This window comes from Halyomorpha halys, unplaced genomic scaffold (assembly GCF_000696795.3).
Source record: "Halyomorpha halys isolate HHAL.00 unplaced genomic scaffold, Hhal_1.1 Scaffold110.1, whole genome shotgun sequence".
Taxonomy (NCBI): Eukaryota; Metazoa; Arthropoda; class Insecta; order Hemiptera; family Pentatomidae; genus Halyomorpha; species Halyomorpha halys.
This window is the reverse complement of record NW_027112640.1, coordinates 2,433,331-2,460,559: the sequence shown is the minus strand read 5'-3', so window position 1 is coordinate 2,460,559 and position 27,229 is coordinate 2,433,331. Positions and strand designations below refer to the sequence as shown.

The following is a 27,229-nucleotide window of genomic DNA, read 5'->3' as shown; positions in this document are numbered from 1 at the left end:
CTTGATTTTCAATTAATTTTGGAAAATCCTCCAGAAATTCGGAAAAAGAAGTAGTCCCGGGATCTTTCTGTTTTCGGTATCTGTATTCTGCATAGTCGATACCTAAAGAAAATTTATGAATATGTACTTAACGTAGTGACTTAAAAAAATTGTAGCGCATAATAAGTAAATGAATTAAAGTCTATTTAAATAAATTTTAGTTAGAGAGAGAAGAAAAAGAGTGTGATTCAAATCCAAAAAAAGACGGTACTCTATGCAGGGGCGAATCTAATTTAAGTTTTTTTAAAGCGAATTTAAGGTTTTTTTAAGCGAATTTAAACTTTTTTATCGATTAAATAAAATTATTAGTAGGTAGTTTATTTTGATGATATATATATGTTAAGAATTACATTAAAATCGATATTGACAACCTTGGCAAAAGTTTGTTTATTAAAAAAATCTGATGTGGAGCGCGCATCGTCTAACTTTCATTTAATTGGAAATCCAAATTTTTCATGAAAGCAGTCCTTGCTATATATTTCGTATATAGGTAGCAAGTAAAAGTAAAAATTAAATTTTTGTTTTTAATGCCTTGGAAACAGCTCATCGCACGAATAGTATATATTTTTTAAAGAATATTAAATTTCCTAAAATTTAAGCTCTTTACTTTTATATAATACCATTATCATTGTTATATAAAAGTTTATACAATAATCCTTCGAAACACTAGAAATCAACATTTTGAGACCATATTTTGGCAAATATAATAGAAACTGTTGCGAAGGAGATTATTATATACTAGTTTAAATTATATTTAACTAGTTACATTCTGGACACTCCAAACTTCAATGCATAAATATTGTAAAAATATAATTTGTTTAATTACATAATATTGATTTATTGAATTTGTCGATCAAATGAAATAAAAATTGTGAAATGGAAGAGACAAGAAAGGGAAAGAAAAAAGGAATAAATTGAAATATTTGTATTTAGTGTGTAGACTGGAACTGATTGTAAAAGAAAACTGGGAAAAAAAAAGTTTTCTTTTATTTTATTATATCATGTAAAAATGTAATTTATATATGTCCGATTACGAATTGACATACACAACATACTAATTGTGTAATGTAGTAACCCGATGTATTTGGGCAGCATGAATGAATAAAGCATTTCTCCATTAATTACGTTAGTGAAATATGTTCTAGGTACTGTATTTTGAAAGGTTCTGAGAAGCTTATAAAATATTTATTTACAAGATATAGGCATTATTTTCCCAAAATATACATCTTGTGAAAAGTTCAATATATTTGGAAGTATTACAAATACAGACGTATGCTAGATCTCAAAATGAAGCTAGTTAAATTTATTTCAAAATAGTTTATAATGATTATTTTTATTAGAGGTAGCAATTTACATTTTATTTGTGAAAATATAGTCCTAGAATGGTGATTTCTTTTTTTACGAAAAAAAAAAACAAAAATGTGGTTTCCTCTAGAAAATAATCTTTGTGGTGGCATTTTCAGTTATATCGGTTAATAACACCACTTTTGACTTTATAAAGGTTATCTTAACGCATGATAACCATTTTCTCATTATTTAAATAAATATTGTTTGGCAGGAGCACTCTGGAACTCTGTGCCCTAAGTAAATCTGGACTTTATTGGAGCGGGAATATTTAGATCTTCGATGGGAATCAAAACTTCTAAATAATTTCTCATATGTAGACTTATGTTTATATAATATACAATGAAAGAATAACTTTTTTTTTTTTTTAAATAAAGAATGTGTACATTCGGAACACAAGGAGTAAAAAGTCTCTGGAAGTTGATAATGATAGAATGAGTTTCCTTGAAAGGTCACCACAGATGACTAATCTTGACCCTAATGGACATCCCCTTTGACCCAAAATGTTCTTTTGATTCTACAACTCAATCTTTATTGGAGGATGAGACATTTACAATCATCCTCTAGAGCTGCAGTAACCAACATTTTTTCTATGGCACCCTTAATAAAATTTCGTGGCACCCTTGTAGGACTAAAAACATTTCTCGGCACCTTTCTTGAGCTGGAAAAAAAAATGTCTGCGCAACTATCCTTGTGTAGTTAAATGTGCAGGAAAAGAAGATGAAACAGTGCAAAGTAAATGCTCAAATATACATAATTGAGTTGTCTAATCTTTGGAGTCTACTATCTTAGAATACCCAGTTATTTATTTCTATTTTGTCAATTATTATGGTCAAAGTATGTACTACAGCTTATGACCATTTTTAAATATATTAGCTTACTATGACATTTCTGAAGCTACTTTCAGTACCATTATACTCTTGCTTCTATAAACAAAGATCTTTTTGTTATGCTTTCCCGCGTTTTCCTGTATTCATGTTTGATAGGAATGAGTAATTAATGTAGTTTTAATATAAAAAAACAGCGTCCAAAATATGTGTTGTTTTTCGCAACAGTTTATACACGGCTCACTTTGTAGATGAACTATTTGTGACAAAATTGATGTTCAGGACATTGGTTAATAAGTGTAGAAGAAAACTATTTTATTTTCTAATATATTATGAAGATGCCAGCCTCCACAATTACTGGCACCGTTGAAAAGGAAAAGCATATTCGATTCTTGAGATGCCTAAGAATTCTTTCAAAGAAACGCTAGCCAATAAAACAAATTCATAATGATAATATATATTCATAATATAATATATAATATAGCTTCTGAAATAAAGAAATAGCGTTCCAGTCAGAACACGGTAATCAACGTTACGAGGAACTGCGTATAGATAACCATCATACAGTTCTATAGGTAGCAACTGATTTGGTATGCTTATCAAAAGCAATATTTTAGGGCATCGGATGTTGGAAGAGGGGCGTCGCAATACAAGAATTGGAAAATAATCATTTATTTAAGCTACTTATTGCAACGCCACCACCCTCACAAAAAAAAATTATAATTTTTAAAACTAAATATTTGTTGAAACTAAATAAAAAATGTAGAAAAAATGATTTGTGAATGTTATCAGTAGCCTTTCCGTTTGTAATCGTTATTTATACAAGCTATCATTACCAGACCTCTAATTCCCTTGCATTGTACCCCCTCCACTATTTTCTTTATTTTTCTTCGTTTTAGTTTATATAAATTTATTTACAATCGTTTTAAATTTAAAAACATAAATTTCCAACCATACAGACCTCAAAGGTCTCATCATAGAGACCTTGGAAGAAATAGGTCTAACCCATCACGTAATTTTATGAAACCAAAACCGGTCAAAAAATCGAGCGTTCTTGACTCTTGTGAAGCCCAAAGAAATATAGGTTTGACACAAACTTCAATATTTCTTGGTATTCAGTCAGAAATAATTAGAAAAATCTATTTAATTATCGTATAAAAAAGAGTAATAAAGATATTAAAATAACTTCTGAAGAAGGAGAATATAATTAGAATGCAATATTTTGAACCTGCCGAAGATAAAATGCTTATGAATTGGGTCAGAGCGTCCTAAAGGGTGTTCGCCAAGAGACATATTCGCGGACTTTGGTTGCGTTTTCCTTAGTGATGTTGGATTGCAAATCAAATTCATTACCTATATTAAAATAATTAGATTTCAGAATTAGATTGTTTCTAAGGACATCAATCTTACTTCATTATCACGTAATGAAGAAAAGATCTTTTGTTGAATGGTTGTTAATTTTAATCTATTGAACTGTCTAAAGACCTATCAAAGTTCTTTTTACTTATAGAATATGATTAATAGACCCAATCGACATTTCATAATAGCTATCGTGATCTATAAAACAAAAGCAGAACAAAAATCGCGAATAATGCGATTTCCCTTTGAAATATCGCCAGGTTCTGCGACAATAATTACATAATTTAGTTGTGGGAACTCCCACCGCTCACTATAGGGATAAAGAATGAGCCGAGAGTGATTAAGTGGAGCGATAAGATTCGTAATCCCATGGGATCCTGGCAACAGTAGCCTCGCGTATCCGAAGAGCGGCATGGGGAGGAGTGCGTGAGAGAAGAGGCTCACTCCTCTTGCGACATCCTACTTTCACAGTCCCCTTCTTAGGCTTAATCTTTGTCTCAGGAAGACCTGGGTAATGTTATACAACCTGTCTCATGTTCGGGGTGATCCATCAATCACTCTTTCCCAGATCCATCTGCTATCAATACTGTACTAATTTCCAACACTGAAATGAGAGGATTCCAGATGTGTCTCCTAGATTTGGAAGTAATGTTTTGAGGTAATTCTATGCCTCAAAGTATTGGACTTAAGTCAATATTTAGTACCAATGCACTCCAAGTGTTTCGAAATAAAAATCAGGAAGTTTACATGTACGAAACTTTGTTTTATTTTACATATTCGCTTCTGAACAAGATAAAAATGTGAGTGTAGTGCCAAAATGTCAATAGTGCAAACATTTTAAAAACAAGCCATTCAAATATTCAAGTACTAATTAAACTTGTTAACATTATCAAATGAGCGATTTTTTGTGAAACTATTCCACACATCTTATTTACAGTATCACGACAAGGTACTTTTTGGATATATCTAATCAGCAACCAAGTTGCGAATTATTTCCTTTTTTCCTATTTACAGAAAATCTTAGAACAGTGTCTTATTTATTTTTAGGGAAATAATTATAATATTTCTTTGAAAACCAGGAATATTCCTTTGTTTATAATAAATTCTATTAGTCTTATAATTACCAGTGTAAATACCGCCTAGATAGAGTGAATTAGAATTATATGATAATTTACATGTTAGTTATAACTAAATAAACTGACCGATCTCAAATATGAAACACATCTTTAAAAAAGTCAAGTGTAAAGAATAAAGTAATTGTACAAAATAAGTTTATGGAGCGATATTTCATGCTGAAAACCCGTTTAATAATCACATTGGTTATGACCTTTTCCTATAGTGAACAGTGAAGTAGAAGAAAATTTTTCTCCTGGCCACATACAATGATTACCCCATACTTCAATAGGAATTCTAAATTATCATCAAAAAACAAATTAATCCTGTTCAAAACAATAACTTATTATACTCCTGTCTGAAACTATACATGTAAGTCTAACAACAGAAAACTAGTGGTAATTCGAAACGCATGTATGAGAATAGTAAACAACTGTCCTCGATACATCAGAATTTCAAGTATGCAATCTGACTTATACAACTTACTTGAGTTCCCAACAATTAAAGAGCACACATTCTTACTGATATAAAACTTTTTCTCTCTTACTATAATTTCTGATAACCCCTTCTTATTACTAAAAAGATGCAACGCACATAACACATAGTATATAAAAAAAATAAACCATACATGAAACCTAAATTGTATATATAAAATTTATTTTTAGTTTAATAATTGTTTATTTCTCTATCATTTATAATTTATATGTATTTACTTTATTTTATATTCTTATTTATTTTATTATATTTTTCCTTTTTTTAAAATTTATTTTATTATATTTTTTCTTTTTATTGTGTAGGCTCTAATTTTCCTCCTGTTTAAAAACTATAAATATGTACAAAAATAATGGAAAAGAAAATTCAAGTCACACAAATATTCATACAATGATATTTGCATATTATTTGTATAATTGTAAACATTAATTGATAAAAATACTACTATAACAAAAAAGGGGAAAAGTTTACAAATGTTTTGATATAACCTCAAAGAGAGTTGGTTGAATTTTCAGTAAACAATTCTTTTTAGTGTAAGAAATCTAAATCACAGCTCGATTTTGATTAAACCTAATGTTTTTCCTAAATAATTACTATTAATATATTGTTTATTTTGTTAACGATTGTGGTACTATATTTGTGAATATTCTTTTATTTGTTTATATTTATTTTTATTTTTTTTATTTATTTATTTTTATTTTATTTTTATTTTGTTAACGATTGTGGTACTATATTTGTGAATATTCTCCTCTCATTTCTAATACGACTCTCCCTAGTTTCCTTGACAGATCTACATAGTAACCTCACTTCTGCTTGTAAATATTTTGATGACTTATTTTCTCAATTTTTCCAGATGGCAATCGGAACATTTCTCAGACACCAACTTCCCAATTTTAACTGGGAGTTCTGGAGCGCGTTGTACCTTAACATCGACAGGAGTCCTATATTTTGAGGTATACATTTACCTAAAAACGTTTCATCCAAAAGACGAATCTGGATTCTGGATTGCCGATTATATGGGAAAGAGTGATTGATAGATAACCTCCAAAGATGAAGTGGGTTGTATAACATCACCAGGCCTTCCTGAAACAAAAATTTAGCCTAAGATTGGCGGATAACGTTTCATCGAAATCAAAAGACACAAGTAGGAATCTCTTTTTGTTGCTGATTCTAAGTCTGTAAGTACATTCTGCGGTTATGAATTCAATATTATAATCACATCGAAAGGGAAATAAACTTTTTATTTGTTTTAACTTTTCTGATATTTTATCAGGGTGGCAAATATAAAATTATTTAATATTTTCATTCCATTAATTCTTAAGAGATGTATCAATATAATTTTTAATATATATTTAATATTTTTTACAACTGTGCAAAATAATAAATACAATAAGTAAATGTGTGAAATGTTTCATTTACACTTGAAAATCTTGGGAAGGAACCACCCATTGGTGGTACTTCAAGCATTAATTTAAATTATAAGGTTCTGTTGCCATCTTCTTTTCAGACGCCTCGGAGTATTATCAGGGATTGTTGATGGATGAGAGATTGAGAACTAATGGGTTAGGATGAGTAAGGAGTTTGGAATGAAAAGACGCGTATCTGTTTTGGGCCAAATCTGCAACGAATGGAATGTTAAGATCTTTGTGGATGAGTTTATTTGTAACGTAGTAAGGAGCATCAAGAATTTTACGTAGGATTTTGGATTGTAAGGATTGGATGCGGGAGGAATTTGATGGTTTGGTAGAGCCCTAGAGCTTAATTCCGTGTGTTCAAATTGGTCTGATTATCGTAGTGTATAATACTTTTTTGTAGTGAATGGGAAGTTTAGAGCGCTATTAATATAAATTGAAATTATACATAATATTATAGATTGTACGAAATATACCTTTCAAGCAATACAAAGCCATTTATTAATCTAAAGCTAATTCAATAATATTAAATAATGAAAAAAAAAAATTAAACGTCATATATATACCATAACCCATCAGAAAAGTTAAAATGTTTTTTTTGTCTCCTTAAAAGTAGTAATTTACACATTCGTAAGTTTAACATCGGGCTGACGGTATATGCACCTTTATTTCTTCAGAAAAATAGGTAATCTACTTTCCCTATATATTATATGTTGTGATATAATAAAAGACAATAGGATAGCTACATAATATGTTAGATGCATAATGTTTGCTGGTTACATTGAGCAGGGGTAGAGCGATCCCAAGAAGAGGATGAACCCCTTAGTGGGGGTATTGCATGCTGGAAGGGGCTGGGAGCTAGCAAGCACTCTACAGTCAGTTTGTGGTCAGACATGCTTGGCTATAACCTCCTCTGTCTGTGAGTACTTTATATCTTTATAGATCATCTATATTATACGTCATACCATCACCATATCAATATTTTCATAGATATGTAAATATACTCCAGACATCTATTTATAATCTGAATATCATGTTTCTCTTATATATTTCATGTACTTAAATATTTTCATCGTTTTGATAAATTACATTACTTGCACGCTATGTCGTAAACAATCATTCTTTCTAAGGTTCATTTTAAGAAGAAAATTCACTAAAAAAAAAAAATTAATACCCATATAACTGCGTATTGCCATATGCCTTGGGATTCGCAGCGGATTTATATTTGAGCTAAAAAAAAATTAATGAATAAAGTTATTAAAAAAAAAAACAGTAAATATGAAGTTAAAAAAATAAATTAAAAAATACAAGGTCTCTAGTTAAGTGAGACTCGGGCCGCACCACCTCCTACAGCCCCATCTCCTACGTACACTTATTTCTTATTATAAGTATTATTTTCCCAACTTTACACATGCCAAATAAATAATAATTAATTGTTTACATCACCAATAATTTGCCCAGAGTATCTTTTAATTTTTGACAATTTAAGGTATGACATGAAAAAAACTTCAGAAACCTTTTATTTCATTTATATTTCTAGGTAACTCCAAGAGAATATCTTAGTCTCTAAATAGATATAGTAATAAATGTACTTGATTTAGATCGTTTCACGTAAAGTGAACCCTCATTATAACAAGGGTGAGAAATGCTCCCGCGTTATACAGCAACTCGCGCTAAACTTAGTTTATGACCATTTATGATTACTTCTGGCTTTTGGTATAGTTATCCTACTGGTTACTAACCTATTCTAGCCAAATTGAGAAGGTCGAGATTCATCCCGAAAGAGATTTTAACTCGCAAAGGCCGGATTTCAACTAGCTCCTCCTCTGACTCGAGGTTGCTAAGGTGGCACATTAACACGTTGGGACGTCCATAGCTCAGGTGGTTAGGCAAAGTCTTACTGATCTGAGATTTGTTGAATGTGTCAGTTCGAATCCGGCCTGGAGCGGCTTTTTCCATTGTGTGGTGGTCCCACAAAATGAAAAATTACCTCCAACCATGGTTAGGCAGTATTGGAAAAAAAAAATAATAATAACTCTTTTATAAAAAATACACCCTCAAATATCAAATTATATTAAATTGTTTTTCCTATGTTTTTTTTTGGCCAATTTATTGGAGCAACTTACATTAATTTCAAATAACTTATATGATTCAACCTTCTCCTGTTGACTCATCAAGACATCCGCTGCGGCTAACACTTGGTCGGTGGAAGCCGTTGTTCCATATCCTCTCCACTGTCTTACCATATTTTCGTCAATAAAATTATAATAATTAATTATTTTAATAAATAAAATTAGAATTGCTTAGGCAGTTAATTTGAGTTCAATGGACATGTGGGGAAACACACTCACTTGACTACTGAATGTTGAAATGCGAAGACCTGACAAATCATTTTTATTTTGAAGCAGCTATTAATTGTTATTCTATCTTTTGCGTTGTTACTTTTATTATATATATATATATCTAGAACTTGGTGTAAGAGGATGTACTATAAAATATTTTATGGCGACCTGTATGTTAACTTATTTGGCAAAATTTAGCAAATTTTGTTTTCTTTTACTTAACGGTTAATGAAATAAGCAATAACAATTTTTGCAATCGTGAGAGATTTCAGGGAAAACAAATGTATCGTTCCCGGAGACCAAATAATTCATCTTCAAATTGGTCTATGTGTGAGCGCGCGTGTGAGGATATGCACCCCCGTTTAAGTGTGTATGAAATGAAATGAAGAGTGAAGAGTGTGTATGATATGTTAGCGGAACTTTTTCGCTAAAATGTACTTACGGAAATGCCACTTTATTTAATCGATTTGATATTCTTTTACGATTTTAAAATGGCTTTAACGATTTTGATAAAAATTGGTATGTTAATGTACAATTAAATGTTCTTTAATAATAGCTATTATCCAATTGGTTCATGAGGTTTAAATACAGAATTTTAAAGATATTTTTCTTTAAATTAATTTTAGTTTTGTTTATTTGAAATGGTTAATCTCTTGTTATTATCAGTTTTAATAGACAAATACAGAGTTTAGAAGAATTTGATAATTAACAAATCGAGATTATTTAAGTGGAAAAAAAGTTCCTAGAAAATAAAAAGAATAAATATGTACTTATTGGCAGCTATGTCGCTGGAATGCTTTTAGGAGAATTTATAAAAATTAATATTTGTCATATAAAGTCGTAGAAGACAGTGAAGAGTGAGCAAAAAAGCAGAAATATATTGAATTAAAAAAATAAATGTTTTCCATGGTTTTTATGAAGATAATCAGTTTTTACTAACCTATATGTTTAAATAATTTTTAATCAAAATAGAGTAGTAGGTGAGAGTTGTATAATGCGTATAATAATAAAATAATATTTTTTTTTTCTGAACAAAAACAAACCTTACCTTTCCATAATAATTTTCAAACAGGACAATATCTCTTGAATGGTAACTTAAACATATTTAAATCTATATCTTAGATATCTTGATAGATATATTCATCATCTGAGGTGAACATTATTATTGGCGATATTATTATATATATTATTATATATAGCCATTATTAATAATGGCGATATTATTGGCGATTGTCCGGATAAAATTCATTTACACTATTATACCAAAAGGACCATAGCTGAACCATAAAAATTTTTCGACTACTATATTAAGCGATCGTAGGCTCGTGAAGTCAGGATCAGCCCCTCATTCTCGATGGGGTCAAAAAGTCAAGGTTGTGTTATTATGGACCCAAATCGGTGAACTTCCTTCAGCCGTTATTTTTAGCTCCTGGAAGAAATATTTTGAAAACTTTATATTTAAAAATTAGTACTATTAAGTATAAGTTTACACAATATAAAAAAAAAAATTGTCATTTTTTAAATTAACCAAAAATATTGTTCGAAACATATTAGAATAAATAATTATATTATATAATTTTGTTTCCAATTAGACATCATGAGGCTTATAAAAAGTTTAATTTTGATTTTGTACCAATATCCTTTTTTAAAACTATACTAGATTCTTGAAAAACTATTAGAGATTAAAATAAAAATTATTATTAGAAATAAAGGCTATCAATTTCAATCATATTAACACATCTTTCTGCCAGGAATTAAATTTGATGTTCATGCAAAAATCGCGTAAACGATGTGGTTGCCCATTGTCTGAGGTCTTTTATTCCGGACATAAGCATTTGAAATCCCAATTTCGCCCGATAGTCCCCGTCCTGGATTATTCAGGCTCACTGATTCCTTTTATCATTTTCCTTTTATTAATTTTAGGTTGAAAGAATATCTTGGAGCGCAATCTGTCTATTTTGAACGGGTACGTCTCCTTCAACGAGCTTTAAAAAAAAAAGGAATGTGGTTGAGCAAGAATGTTTACCATATCGAGTATTAACCCCAAAACTATTACAGGGTTGTAGTGATAGATGTGAAAAAAGTATAACCACAGATTATAATATTACGTACAAATGGTTGGGCATATATGAATAAATGATGAATTATCCGTGTTGCGGGCAAAAAAAAAAAAATGAGTTTTTCTTTGGCCGCACCCTAACCATTTCACTTTTCTATTATTACAGCCGGTCAAACATCGATCTTCCAAAAGATAGTGTTGATAAAACTGTTTATTAATAGTCAACGTTTCGGCCCACACTTCAGGTCTTGGTTATCGACAAACGAAATATACTCAGAATTAGTAAAGCTAATGTAGGAGAATAAAGGTTTAATGTATATTCAAAACTGGCATAAAAGTAGGAGTATAAAAAAAAAAAATTAAGAGAAAGAGAGAGTCTGGCTCTTGGCTGCAGTGGCGCCAGTTCAAATCCGGCTGGGGGATAGAGAGAGGGTAGACATTTATTTCTGTGGCGGACCCACGAAATGATAATATGACTCCCCTTCCCTCATCATCGATAAAATAGGGCTTTACTCTATAAATAACCCCTCAGAAATGACCAGGAACAGGGGTAAAAAGTCATATATGAAAAATTGACTAAAAAATAATGCAAAAATTGTAAGGAAGTTAAAAATGATACAATAACTGACATAACAATGAATTATAAACTCATGAATGAAATTACTCGTTGTTTGTTTGTATTTTTTTAGTGGTGTAAAATACCACAGGTCATCAAGGCCATTGATTTCTTATTTATTTTTGCTTACATTTATATTATTATTTTATTTACTTATTAATTATGTATAATTAATAAAATAATAATAATTACTTAAAAGTTTAATTAAGTAATTATTATAATTATTGTAATGTATTGTATCATTTGTTATTCATTTTTATCAGTCTTACTATTTTTACTTTATTTTTATGTACGTTTTTCAAGCATTCCTTTTTTTCAAACACTTTTATACTTACTTTAGCACTAGTACAATATAATGCACAAAAGAAAAGTATTATGAAGTGGATATGGAAAAATTATGGACATTCGTTTATTCTTCACTTTTCCGATGATCAGAATACTTCTATTCTTGTCCACTATTTTTTATGGTAATATGATGAATGTTTAGAAACAATGCTATTTAATTTCCATAAGCATATACTTCGGTAATTATTACTATAAATATGAAGGGCGTATAAATAGACGACATATCCACGTAATAGACGACAAATCCACGTAATAGACTACATATCCATTATAGGTTGTTGAAAAAGAAGTTTTTTTTTCTTGAGTTTTTATTAAAAAATACAGCGACTTTTATACTACCCTAATTTCTTAAAAATTTTATTTCAATTGATTTTATGAGTCAGTGATTGTTGAATTAATAAAATGTCTACAATTGTAAATGTAAATTAACAGGATAAATGATAAATGAGATGAATGGAAATGCCTATTGTATTTTTGTGCACTGGTAAGAACCTGGCATATGATTATTGTAATAATATATGTAAATATTATTGTTCGTTGGCAGCTGGGTGGAAATCTGTCTCTCTCACACTGTATTACCGACTGCCAACCATTTCTCCTTTCCCCTTTAAAATTCCCTTTCGCAGCAATAGAACCTCTTCCGTGCTATTTAGTTGCAGATAACTGAAGATGTTAGTGCCTTTTGAACCGCAGTCGTAACTTCTTTTATGCAAGTGTTTTCGAACTATAGAAGTCCATTTATGTCGATAGCTTAGGTAATATTTTTTAGTTACGTATCAACGATATTTGGTACTTAAGGAGAAAACGGTCGACTATATGTTATGTGTATTAACCTGACGCTATAATCTGATAACGTTTATATTCTTCTTAATTATTGAAATTCCTGTGGTGGTAAAAAATTCAGCCTAAATAACAAAAAAAAAATTGCATGATACACAACTTTCATTTTTGAACTGCTGTCTCTATTTTTCATTTTCTCACCTTTAAATATTTATGAAATTCTTCAATAAATTGTATTTATCCATTTTGTATAATTACTAACAATAAGAAATAGTTATTTATTTTCAATACACAAAATTAAAGGTGCTTTAGAGCTTTAGGTTTTTTTTTTAAATTTCTGAGATAAGCTCTGTTAGACTATCTCACTGAGGATAAGATCTATCTGGTATTAAAAGCCACTTTATTGTATATAGATTTACCGAGTTTAATAAAAATTGTTTGAGGCGTTTTTGGAAAAATCCTAAAAAAAAGTTTATTTTCGATATTAAAAAGTATCAATTTTTGAAAAGGGGTACTTTAGGTAGATCAATTTCAAAGTTACTGTAACTTCCCTTGCACCTTACATCCCCTTAATATGAGATTTCAATTTACATCCTTACCACATACCCTCATACACAGACCTTTTTACAGAACTTGGTTTTATCTATTTTAGTTCATTGTTCTACTTAAACTATGTGATACATGTCGTACTTTGACCAACCTGCTCGCTATAATTGTCTGTTTAAAAGTCAGATAAGTAAGGCTACCATGGAGGGCGGGAGTGGCGAGTTTCATGCCGTTTTTCAATTTCAGGCGCTTATTAAATATTGCACGATAAATTTTTAATTATCTGAAGGGTCTTAGTGGGGCGGGTCTGGCGTGGAAGGATTGCCTTTTTTGTGTTATGATCTCCTCTTGTGAGATTGTAATATATCGTATATCGATAATATTCGATGTATGTTAACCCTGATTAAAAAAAGCTTTCATATTCAAATTTTTAATATAAATTAAAATTTAATTTAATTTTTTATTAATAATAAATGGATTCCTATTTGTCTTTACTACCTCAATATTAACATTTTTTTTTAATAGGTTCATCCTTTACTATATTATTTCAATTCACTGAATTAAAAGAAAATTTTTCACTTATAATCCAGTTTTAAATATATAAGGTTGTTATAATCTGTGTCCATCATATAATTTAATTAGAACAATGAACTAGATGACGAACAAACTTGCCGGAGCGTTGTTTGAATATAAATTATAGTAGTAATAAACGGGTAATTTCTTTTAAAAAATATATATAATTACCTTTAAAGTTATAATTAAAGAAGTAATCTTTTCAGTCCATCATAACCTACTTTACCGGAGATAGATTCACTGCTTAATAAGACCCCGACCTCAAATAAAAATGATCCGTTGGGCGTGAGTTTATACTTTGATAGTCCATAGCGAGCAAAGTGAAAGTGTGTGATAAGTGGACTATATTTTTATTTTCAGTTTTTAATATTTAAAAAAAAATTAATGAAAATGGTATTTTCTAATTTTAACGTGTATTTATTCTGATTATTGTAATGGTTTTTATGGCCAATTAACCAACAATTTTACTATTTTAAATATAAATGTAAAAACATGAATCAAGGATCTGAATTCTCTGTTTGAGAAGTCCAAAACAAATCAGCAGCTCCACAAATGATGACTTCTTCATACAAAGATTTATCAAATTACTTCCTACCTGGACTGATACTCCAATACGACCAGCTGTCGGATGAGTTCTCCTATGGTAAGATATGATTATCCTCTTTGGTAAGTTAGTTAATCTACCGTAAGGTAGCTCACTTCCTCAGCAGACAGTTCCCATACATAACATGGAGATATCGTGTGAACTGTGGTAATCAGCTGTGATACAATACTCTACTAGCAGTGTCTCTGCAACCGTTCACACCTTTGCCTCCTCAACCAATCTCTCCTTCCTCTGGTTACCTATTCAATTAACTGGACTTAACTTATCTCGCTATTTTTTTTTTTTATATATATATTGATATTATATGGCTGGCGGTAAATGATTCGATTATTTGAATAAAAACATGGGAAATAGGCTGCAGGAAATGATAGCTACACAAATATAATTAAGTATACTTACTAGATAGAAGTAATCGGTAGTTTTTTTAGGTTCTTAACGCTTGAAAATGAATAATTGCCTATTAAATGAACTTTATAATTTTTTTTTTCATCGGTACAATTATAAAGTATATTTAACGGTAATTTCGATCCTTCTCATTTATTGTTTCCCCCTCAAATTATCACCACTCTTCCACCTTGGCTCCCATCACACGCAAACACGAGTGATCTATAGTAAGTAGTTGCGATTGTAAAACACATGTTGACACACACTTATATTTATATTATAGGAAACTATGTACTTTAGGCATTTTAAATAATCAATAAAATGCCTAAAGTACATAGTTTCCTCCAAAGTTAAAAACTCGATTAAACAGTTTCTAAAATTGTTTACAGTCTAATTCGCCGAGAAACTTTGAAAGAAAAAAGAAAAGAGGCGACAAATTTCTAATTCCAGGCTCATTATTATTATTAATATTAATAATAAAATAATTGGGGATCGTTCAATAGTTTTCAATGTCAACCTGATAATTTTAAGTGCAAATAAAATTTGTTCCAAAGACCTAGTTTTTTATATTTTTTTTATTTCTTTGGTTCATAACTAAGGCATTGTAGTATAACTGAATTGTCCGCTATATATTTTTTTACTATATAATTCATCATTCTTTTTTCTTATTATATGGGATATTCTGCGAGCATTTATACTGCAATGAGTGCTAAGCCACCAAAATCTGTGAAACAATCTTAATAGATTAACTTTTAGATTTTTTATACTGGATTTAATGGAACCACATGTGTTTTTAATTCCTCTAGAAAACCTCTTTCTTGGTTTTCTTTAACATTTGTTCATCAATCTTCTTTACCTTTTCGAACAAATGGATCGTCCTAATTAGAAAAATAGTGGATTCACATTAATGTATGATTACTAATATTAATCTAATGATAGATATTGATTTAATTGAGCAATTTATCTGAAACATGTTATTACTGTACGACTCCCGTAAAACATGAGAAATTCATTCAAACTAATTTAAAACGGGACTAGGTGTGCGCAGCTTGTTGCTAAACACAAGCTTTACGTTTCAGCTATATTAAGGAATCAAAAAAGCTTTAAGACTTATTGCATTTAACACTATTCATTAAGTAGTACAATTTGACCAAATTCAGCAGAAATGACCCAAATTTTATATTAGGCAAGTACAAAAATTGGAACCAGTTGTAAGCTAAACACTCAGTATACAAATCATGCCAATTTTGAAACCGTTGTTGTTGCCAAACTCAAATAACTGATGTACCAGTAACTATTGCACAAAAAATCGCAAATAAAACTATTAACGTACTAATAACTTCAAATAATTATATATTGAAGGAATTTTATTTTATGCAAATACAGTCCCTCAATCATTCTCTAATTCTGAGAACTTCCACTTTTTCAGGGGTTAGTGCTTTCGTAGTCAGTTCATAAATGGTACATATGCCGATGGCCAGTTAGATATTTTCGAAAAAACCTAGAGTGGTGTTTTAAGAATAACAACATTGTATTAGCCTGTAATTCGTAAATTTCAGAGTAGGTTTATTTTTTCTGAATATGGTTCAATAATGTAGCCAATATGATTTAAGTGATTTTTATCTCAGTTTATCTCTTTTTTTTTTTTATTAAATGCCCCCCCTACAACACTTACTTGACAAACGCTCTAAACTTCCCATTCACTACAAAAAATTATTATACACTACAATAATCAGACCAATTTGGACATATGGAATTGAGCTCTGGGGCTCTACCAAACCATTAAATTCTTCCCGCATCCAATCCAAAATCCTACGTAAAATTCTTGATGCTCCTTATTACGTTACAAATAAAAAGACCTTAACATCCCATTCGTTGCAGATTTGGCCCAAAACAGATATGCGTCTTTTCGTTCCAAACTCCTTATCCATCCTAACCCATTAATCCTTAATCTCTCATCCTTAACAAACCCTGATAATCCTCCGAGGCGTCTGAAAAGAAGATGGCCACGGGACCTTCTAATTTATATTGATGCTTAATTAATGTTTGAAGTACCACCAATGAGTGGTTCCTTCCCAAGATTTTCAAGTGTATATGAAACATACAACATATTTACTTATTGTATTTATTATTTGTACAGTTGTAAATTATATTAAATAAATAAATTTAAAAAAATATTCCCCCAACTATCTATTGTACATCTATTAAAGTAATTACTATATCCTTGTATAGTGCGGTAATTACAATTAGATTCCAAGAAATTTTTGTTGAACTACAATGTGCCTTGTTTCTTCACTAACGAAGACACACGACTTCCTTTCACTGCTGGAGGAAAATTTGCATGTCGTACCAGTCCCTGGGACAAACTAGATTTCACTCCGTTTTCTTTCAAACAAGCGGCACTGACATTTGTTTAAACAGCACCGTGTACCTTTCTGTTTCTTTGTCTTGGCGACCCTGTTCGCACCGTTTCGGGGTTTCCTGGTCTCTAACAAGGCATTCGGTCGCGATCCGGGATCAGAAGGTTCAAGCGAAACAAAAAGAAGAAGAGTGACAAATTAATGATGATTCTTTGTTTATTTTGATTATAGAAATATCGGGGTTGTTTCATGTCATCCTAACAAAAAACTTTAGTACATTCAATACCGTGATTCCTCTGGAGCCATGAAACTTCCCAAACCTTGGGCTCTCTACATCCCAGAAGTGAGAGATGTCCTCCAAACGACTTTTGCAAGTGGTTAAAAAAACATATAGAAAAGGAACGGTTGACGAATTAAAAATTGTTGCGATGTTAAGGCTCATCAATTAGGATTGATGGGACATTTAGGTTGGAAGCAGTTTATCACTTCAAGAATGACAAAATATTTGGTAAGAAACAAAGTGGAAGAAGAAAACAAAACAGGCAGCAGAATAGAAAAAGAGTGAGTAGAAAGAAGTAGAAAATGACATCATAGGATAAATAGAGGTGGGCGTACTGTAATCTACAAATATGTGTGATCTAAACATGTCTTAAAGGTTTGAAAGCATAATTTCCACATTTATCAACGACATTCATCAGAGTTAAAGAATTATCGAGTACCGGTACGAATGCTGTACAACAGTAGTTCTGAAACGCTGGTTCTCGGTGGTGGGGATTCAGTAACAAATATTTTTCATTTTTAGTGATTTATTTGTAGATCTGCTTTATTAATTATCTTTCCTAATGTGTGTATGTCAGCTGAAAGCTTTCGCGGGCGTCCGTGGCTCAGGTGGTTAAGGCGCCTCATGTTCTTTGCCACCTAAAAACTTTGGCGGCACCGGTTCGAATCCGGCCTGGGGTGTTGAATTTATTCAATACTGTTGAGGTTATTCTCGTTCGATTATCATCTTCCTCTATAATAGATAGTTAATAAGGTTAAAATAGATATGTATTTTTTTTCATTTAATACATTGATATATTATACTGGTTTAATTTTTATGTAATAAACGCTGCTTCAAAAATCTGTCTATTATAATAATCTGGAAATCGATTCCAAGTATTTATGTATCAGTATTTACAGTCAAAGGTGGATTAAGCAACTGCGCGAACTGTAGCAAATGCCACTCAGAGGACCTAAATCATATACAAATATGATAAAACTATAACACTAAATATATAATACAACTTCTACTAATAAACTTTTCTGGATTTAATCTCACCAAATTTGGGGGTAACTTAATAAATCCATTCAATTAAATTACATACCATACCTCTTCTTTCAGAAAAAAAAAATCAATAATTAAATATCTGCTAATAATAGTTACAGAGAAATTTTCTAAGATAATCATTTTGTTGTTTTGTAGTTCTGAAATGCTGGTTCGCGGTCGTGGGGATCCAGCAACAAATATTTTCATATTTAGTGATTCATTTTTAGAACTACTTTATTAATTATCTTTCCTAATGTGTGTATGTCAGCTGAAAGATTTCAGGTTACATACCATTTACCAAAGGTTTAAATTACATACCATACCTCTTCGTTTAGGAAAAAAAAATCACTAATTAAATATCTGCTAATAATAGTTACAGAGAAATTTTCTAAGATAATAATTTTGTTGATTTTTTTTACTACAATTTTTTTCAAGAAAAAAATATATGCTAACGTTAATCAGGGCAGCTATTGAATTTTACAAACTAAACATTTCCTGGTTGTTATTCTGCTGTGTTGTTATTTCGGCCTGATTTATATTGACCTTTATAAACAATTAAATAATTTTACGTGGTGCTCTGAACTTCACTGAGTCCAAATAACCAAGTCTTCCAAAATGGTCTCTGTGTGCGTATTTGAGCACCCTTACCCCAATATTACTTTTATTTTGTAATATTTGAAACTATCAACCATTTTTCGTTGATAACGTATTTCGTAATAAAAAAATGTAAAAATAAGAACAATGAAACAATTCGATAATTAACTAAAAGAGAAAAATGAGCTACCATGATCTCTTCCGATCGTAATCAAATTTAGCCACGGTTTTGTTAAATAGTTGTATTCTTGAAAGGAATAAAGTGAGTATTGTTAATTTACTACTCAAGAAACCCTAAACTACAAATTTTTATTGCAACTCAAAAAACCCTAAAATACAAATTTTTATTGCAACTCAAGAAACCCTAAAATACAAAGTTTTATTGCAACTGAACAACAAAAATATTTTCACCAACTAGAATGGGAAGTGAAGGTTGTGAGATGCGCGCATCGCACCAGATTTTCTTTTTTTCAAATTAAGCCAGCCAACTCAGCCCTCCTGCCAACACTCCCTCCTGTCGACAAACCCTACAGTATAGACTCTCCTACTGGAACCGGAACCACTTCCAATACCCTTTATCAGGCGCCTTCCCTCGTACCCTGCAGGCCGTAAACCACATCCGCACTCTGACCCCTTAAACGGTGGTGGTTTGCAATTACACTGATGCCCTTTTGATCGCCAGTTTCCTAAGCTAATTCATCATGTCCGTTGAGAACAGATATCGATTATTGTAATTCGGCAATTTTCGCCTCCCAGGGCATTGCTACCAACTGAGCATCCGATTAGTGTTGTAATTTAAAAGCGGTCATCGTACATTCACTTGCCATTTTAACGGTAGACCGATCGCTCTCCCTCACCGCAAGTTTTTTAGCAAATCCTTTGGTTATCGGATATGTTTAAAATAACGTTTCAGAAGGAGATTACATCTATTTTTATTTTGAAATTTCCTCAAGATTCTTGCTTCAATTTTCTATTTAAAATCAGTATGTGAAACAGTTTAGCTCTGATACGATGTATGATACCATCATGGTGATCGCAACACTTTTCTCTATGAAGAATATATATATTTAATTGATCCGAGTTATCGAATTAATCAATATTCATTGACCTATAGTAACTCAGAAGTTACCAAATGGAGAACCGTGTGCCGCAATATATGTTACTAATTAATAATAAACATAATATATATGTTAATGTTTACTATTGTAAAATATTTGTGATTCACTTAATTAAAGACCGATTATGCCCGAACACCAATTTGACAACAGAGATATAGACACGGATCCAAAGTTGAAGTGAAAATTTTTGAATCTGCGGTAGTGAAGTAGCATATTAAATGTAAAAGGAAAATTACTTAAAACACATGATAACAAAGAAGAAACATTGAGTACGTAAATGTATTAAAATATATTTTTAAAAAAATCAAGCAATATTTAAAAAGCGCCTGAAATTGGAAAACGGCGTGAAACCCAAAGTTACTTGGATAAAATCATATTGTTAGACACCTTTTAAAAACTGGAATATGAAAGTAATATAAACTTATCAGTAAGGGTTGTATTTATATCCTACTTTGCAACATGAGCAAAATAAATAAATCTTCATTAAAAAACGTGATCGGAGTAAATTTTCATCCACTTATAAAAATAAAGTATTAGGTTGTGGGCTAGTTTAGAGCAACTAAATCGTTACTCTGTAAAATTTTATTAATATTTTCCAGGCGAGAGAGGCCTTGATTTTTCATTTTAAAAAATTTCCTTTTTTATCATACTTACTTTTACTTGATTTCTCCCTTCTTTTTTTTTATGCTTCTCTATCTATTCAAAATTCAGGATTTCATTAACATTAAAGAAAAAGATCCAGATACATTTGGCATTTTTTATAATAATAAATTTACCTCATTAAAACAAAGTAAGCAACAAACTGATGTTGGAACTGCGAATTTTGTTTTATGAGATAAGACGAAAAGCCCGGAAATAAAAAAAATAAATTTCTAAGAATTTAATTATTCCAGGTGGTGTTATTTTGGTTAGTTGTTGAATGAAATACGGGCTCTGCTTAAAACATAGTATTATACAACTGTTGTCCTCCCAACTGTTGTTTACTGATTTCAAACAATGCGGTCGCTTAAACTAAGTAAAGATAGCGCATTTAATAGGTTTTAGTTAACAAACTATTAAGAATATTAATTGGTCTAAAGAAGTTAAAGATCGCATGTAAGCGACCAATTATATCTACTAATGGTACATTGAGTCCAAGCACTTAGTGTCGTTATGGTGATGCAGAATGAGCTACATCCGATATGTAAAGGTTGACCTCATTAGGGTTGACTATATATGGCCTTCGACTTGTACTACACTAAAACACGAATCCATTATTATCCACCATCCTCAACATTATTTAATATTTTGGATTTACCGCAGCTAATAAATACACTATTCCGTAAGACAATATTTTATGAAAATTACTTTCTATAATAATCTTATTACCGCAAAGCTAATCTCAATGCCTTTGTTGACAAATCTTGTACATTATATTATTTTATTTGTATTCCTTATATAATAAAGGGTATAAATCTAAAGGGATAGAGCCAATATTGATTGTAACAAATCTAGGTGGTTGTCTCATAAAGATAATAGAAATTTTCTATGTACAATTTTGACTTGAGAAAAGCTTTGAATTGAAGAGAAAATAAACTCGTATCATGACCGAAAAAAAACAAATATAATTTTTTTTTTTTTCATTGTACCTCTCTTTATTTTTCTTCTCACACTTCTTCTCCTTTGGTTATGTTTTACCATTTCAATCTGGAAAGTATATCCTCTATTTCTCTTCCTCCTTCAATTGTTTCAGGCATTGAGTTAAATTGAATCATTTTCCTACTTAACTGGGAATTTATATACCATAAATAAAATTTAAAAACAAATTTAACTCTATATAAATTTGTTTATTAATAAAAGTATTGATCTTATCCGTTTTTATTTTCTTATTCTTTGTACCAGTGAGCACCATTGGCAGCAAGCTAGACTATCATTCATAAATCACAAATGAAGTACGCATACTTACGAAAGTTGGTGACTCTATGTGTTGGAATCAAGGACATGACCTCTTTTCGAAAATGACCACCTAGTTAAACACCTTCAATATAATTTATCATTCAAACAAACATTGAACAAAGGACACGGAAAGAAAATAATGTTCTCGCTTTAATTTTTTTTTTTATATTCCACGAAGAGAAAAATTTAATCCAATAAATACTTTTTATACATGCTGTAGAAAATATCACTTTGATAATGAAATTCACTTTTGTTTATTGGATTTGCTTCATCAACAATATAAATAATATATTCCACGGTTAAGTAATAAAATTGTCTCATACTCAATAAACATCTTTTCCGACAGGGTGTTTAAAGTTTTACGAACCCTCTTATCCACCGAAGAGTATGTAAATGTGTGATACTCGAATCCTGTGAAAATAATCTCCAACCTACGTCCTTGACACGTTAATACTCACGAATTGAGAAAATAAATACAGTTTATGATGAGATTTGATTTAAGAGACAAGGATTTAAGGTCCTATTAGTTGATAGCTGGGTCATTATCTCCTATCTCATCGACTCTTGCCTTTAATTTAGCTTGTAATCGCCTGTGTTTCCTCCGATCCTTACATTCCCTCATCAATGATCATGCTTTCTGCAATCTGGAATTCGCGATAATTGAAGAATTTAATAGGCTGAGTTTTTTATGTGTATTTTTTCTAAAAATAATTCCCATTAAGTCTGTATAATAACTGAAAAATTGGTTTATATTTTATATTATATGTAGTTTTCCGTGATTAGTTCTTTACCTTATTTTTAAATAACTCTCAAATCATTATAAAATGACAAACTAGTCATTATAAAAAAATTGTTAGCCTCCAAAGTGTGTCTTTAGTGAATACTTGAAATTTTCTTTTGCAAGTGGTTGATGTTTCAGGGATATGTCCATTGCATGGGCTATTTGAAGTAAAATGGGAAAAACGTGGACAATTAAAAACTGTTTTAAGATATTAGGAATTTTAATATAACGGTTGTTGAAAAGACTGGAATATCAACAAACACAATTTTCCCAATCAATTGTTTTATCTCATGTTTTTTTCCACTCCTGCACTTTATGCACAATTTATAAGTAATGTTTTATTATTTAAAAAATATATTTTTCAATCTATTAACGAAGGAATTATATTTTAAGGTTAGTCTATTTCCTTTGCTCAACTCTAAAAAAAAAACTGTTAAAAAAAATTTCCAAAATAAATATGTAAAATTAAGTAATTAAAAGTGTTTAAATTGTTGATCAGCTCTCAGGGCCGAAAAGGTAGGAAGCATTTCAATATTTTTATAAATAGAATGGCCAAAAAAGTTAAATTGAAATCAATTGCTTTTGATTATCAACATATATTACTATTGACTGAATAATTTTGTTCTGTCATCCGTGGAGCTACTTGGCAAGTTAGGAGTACTATAGTATTTCTGTTCACCATGATTATGCCAGTATTCGTTTTAATATTGTTTTCATATTTATTTCTAGCAAAAACTAAGATTTTATCAAGAGTGGAAATACACCACTTTAGCAAAAGAGGATTAAATGTGCGAGAGAGAAATACTTTATTCATTCATCCTGCCCAAATACATCGGGTTGCTACATTACACAGCACACTAATCAATCCCTGATCGGACACATATAAATTACATATATTTACATGATATAATAAAAAGAAAGAAAACAGTTTTTTTTTAAGATATATTTTTTATATTTATATATTTTATAATAAGTTCAAACTTAATCTTTTACTTTATTAGATCCAATTCCCCTTAACCTGCCAAATTGATTTTAAAATCCTGCTGAAAGGTTTTATTTTTTATAATGGTTTTTGGGACTCAGAAATTGATTGGTGTTATCTTTTACCTCATTAAAGCTCTGATTTAGTAAAAAATCAAAACATACTGTACTCCTGCACAAAAGCAAATTAATTATTAGTTATTAAACCGTAATTACGAACCTCCATTATAGAAATTCAAAGAAATAAATTGTTTAATAAACTATTCAAACCAACACTCCTGTACCGCTACAATCCATGAAGGACCAGGGGTTCTATACTTGTAAGTACTGATATGTAAGGAAATTCGCAACTCGGCTACAGTAACAAAATTAACATTTATCTGGCACGGTATAATAGTTATTTCGAATCCGAGCCCGAGAATTAGTAACACCTCGCCTTATTCACTGAGCTTCCCCACTCCCTTAATGAACAAGTCACATTAATTATTTTATTTTAAATGATAATTGTGATTTTTTAGTATATAATACGTAAAATTATTGTTGAGTTCATAACTATTATATTTTTAAAGCCACGTTATCTAATTAAAAATCAAAACAATTGTATAAAGTGGCTTCTAAGGATGGTTTTGTCCACCTGTATACCTTATCTAACTTAATAACTAAATAAATAAATTGTAAATTACAGAAGTTAATGAAAATCATTTTAAAAATTACTATTTTAATTGTATAAAGTTAAACAACAACATCTTATTCATCACAAAATTCATTTTTTTTTCCAATTTTTTCAAATCAATTCTCGTTTTTTCGTGTGAATATTTAGTGACATTACCCAAAAACCTTCTAGTCCCGTATCTTCGACCACTTTCTGTCCACCCAATTAAAAGTTTCAAATAAGCTTTATATATTTTCTGTATTTAATGTTAAGATTTTCATTTATACTTGTAAATATGCGTATTAACAGAAATTGTACCTTTTCATTTATTATTTTTAGTTTAATTGTATTTGAATTTTTATCATTTTATTTTATTTTTATTTTTATTTATAGAAGTTATTCACCTTATGTTTTATCATATGACATATGGTTTTATTTTATATGTTCTAATCTTATTTTATATATTCTGTTAATTATTGTTGTTAATTTTTATATTTTCAAATTCATTATTTTCATTATATTTTATGACGTTTTATAATTTCATTTTTATTTTCTATTTTCTCTAAGGCTCTAAAGCTTTATTTTGACGCCTGTAACATTATTCTAAAGGGATCAATCCCAGAATAAATAAAGAATATTTAAAAAAAAAACTGTAGGTTGAATCGATAGTTCACTGCCTCCATGAGAGAATAAAATTACATTTGATTAAGTTGTATAAATTAGGGTATTTTTCGTCGGATGTATAGACTTTGAAATTTTGTAATTCCTGTTGTTCAGATTAATCTATTATTTTCCGAATATAATTGGGTCTATAAAAAAGAGAAAAGGAACTATTATTCCATTTTTATAAAGCAACTCCTATTGCATCTTCAGCGACGCATCTTCTATGCTCTTTATGATATTTCTAAGTAAGATTCATTATCTCCCCAGTCATTGTTGAGTGAGGTTAGTTCAAGGTAGGCCTCCTTTCTAGACTTAATGCTCTTTATTGTTTTGCTTTTTTATTGTAAAGATAATTCGTGTTTGTGACTTTATGCTTGAAGGCTAAGCACTTAGCGCGTCCTGTAATTTTATGCTTTATAGCAAGTCTTCTGTGGAAATGATGCTTAATTGTAATAATTTCATAGCTTGTTATTAGAAACAACTAATACCTTAAAAGTTTATATTGTTTTGTATAGTGCAAAACAATTATTTCCCTGTTGCAATGAACTATAGGTGGCAAATAAAAATTATATACTTTGTTAAAAAGCTCCATACTTTAATACAAGTACATTATAAATGCTATTATTTTAAAAATATTTTGAATGGATACAATCTTTTTGAAATTATCTATTCAAGAAAAGTTTTTATTTAAGACAATTGTCCATATTTTTCACATCTGGAACACTTATAACGATTTTAGGGGCAAAGAGGTTTCGAATGATTTTTAAAGATATTTATTTAAGCATGTTTCAATATTTCGAGATGTTTTTGCATTTTGACAGAAGAAATATACTTAAGATGATATTTTTTATTTTTCCCATCTTTCAGACAAGGTATTATTATAAAAGTCAAAGCTTGACCTTAACTTTTCAGTCCCGGAATTTCTATGTTTCACTAAATTTTGTGAATGATTTTGAAAGAGGTCTTCCGGAGTATCTGTCACGGAATAAGAGTTATGATTAGGAATTATGGTTATAAGAAACTTCGTGACCTATCCTGCAACTGTGTATACTATAGTTAATTCAGACACCAGGATTATTCCTTTAAAAACAACTATACAGTAATGCTTTGGAAAATACGCCGAAAGAATCAGGATCTTCCAGTATCTTTTTTTGTTTTGGCATTCGTAGTTGCCAATAATTACTGTTTAGAAAAGCTTGAGATGTAATCGATCTTGAACTCGTTTTATTTTAAAATTGACCCTCAGTGCTTTATTTTCTGCATAAACGTTTGTACAATTTACTGAGTGATATCATATTCTCAGAAGAGATCATTGCGATATCACGCCGTGAAGTTGTTACATAATTGTCGAGTTGCGTAAATTACAAAATGTTCCTAATCGGTGTAGTAAAAATTAGATTCTGAATGCAATCCATGTTTAAATAAACTAAAACAATTATCTAAATAAAACATTAGAACATTTTTACTCTTTCAAATTTATCAATGTACTTACTCACCATTCATCGATGTTTTAATCATTTTAAAAACGTTTGAAGATTACTATTAAAAAAATGAAAAATAATTTAGTATGATTATTGTTATAAAATGAAGGATTTAATTATCATTTTGAAGTATAAGTTTAATATAACTTCGTAATATTTTGGAAAATTTAAGTTATGTAACACCAGTAACTTCTGAAAGAAATATACCTCTTTATTAAGTTAAATTACGAGGAAAGATTCTTCGGTCTTCTTTTATTTTAGCACTTGAGATAATCATGGTTCTTGAAGGATTTTTAAGTTATATTTATTTATTATTATTATTATTATTTTTTAGAAATATACTATAATTTTCGGTGCTTCATCGATACCTCATGGAGATATTTAAAAAAAAAACTGAAATTATTCACCATTTTGCATTCCGTCTTCAGTCAGTGCAGCTAAAATTATTTCCAGGGTCTTCACTAAGTATGAAAATATCGACAGTTATAACTACAAAATTCGGATATATTTTTTTCATATTTAT

At 30.1% G+C, this 27,229-nt stretch overlaps 1 protein-coding gene across 1 annotated transcript in view; it reads left to right on the top strand.

Moving 5' to 3' along the window:
- Window positions 1-7,433: 7,433 nt before the first annotated feature.
- LOC106677853 (uncharacterized) overlaps window positions 7,434-27,229 on the top strand; it is a 79,146-nt gene continuing 59,350 nt past the window's right edge. The window contains exon 1 of the mRNA XM_014416014.3: window positions 7,434-7,505. Within this exon, the coding sequence (XP_014271500.1) occupies window positions 7,480-7,505 (26 nt within the window). The 5' untranslated portion in view covers window positions 7,434-7,479. The remainder of the gene's footprint in view (window positions 7,506-27,229) is intronic.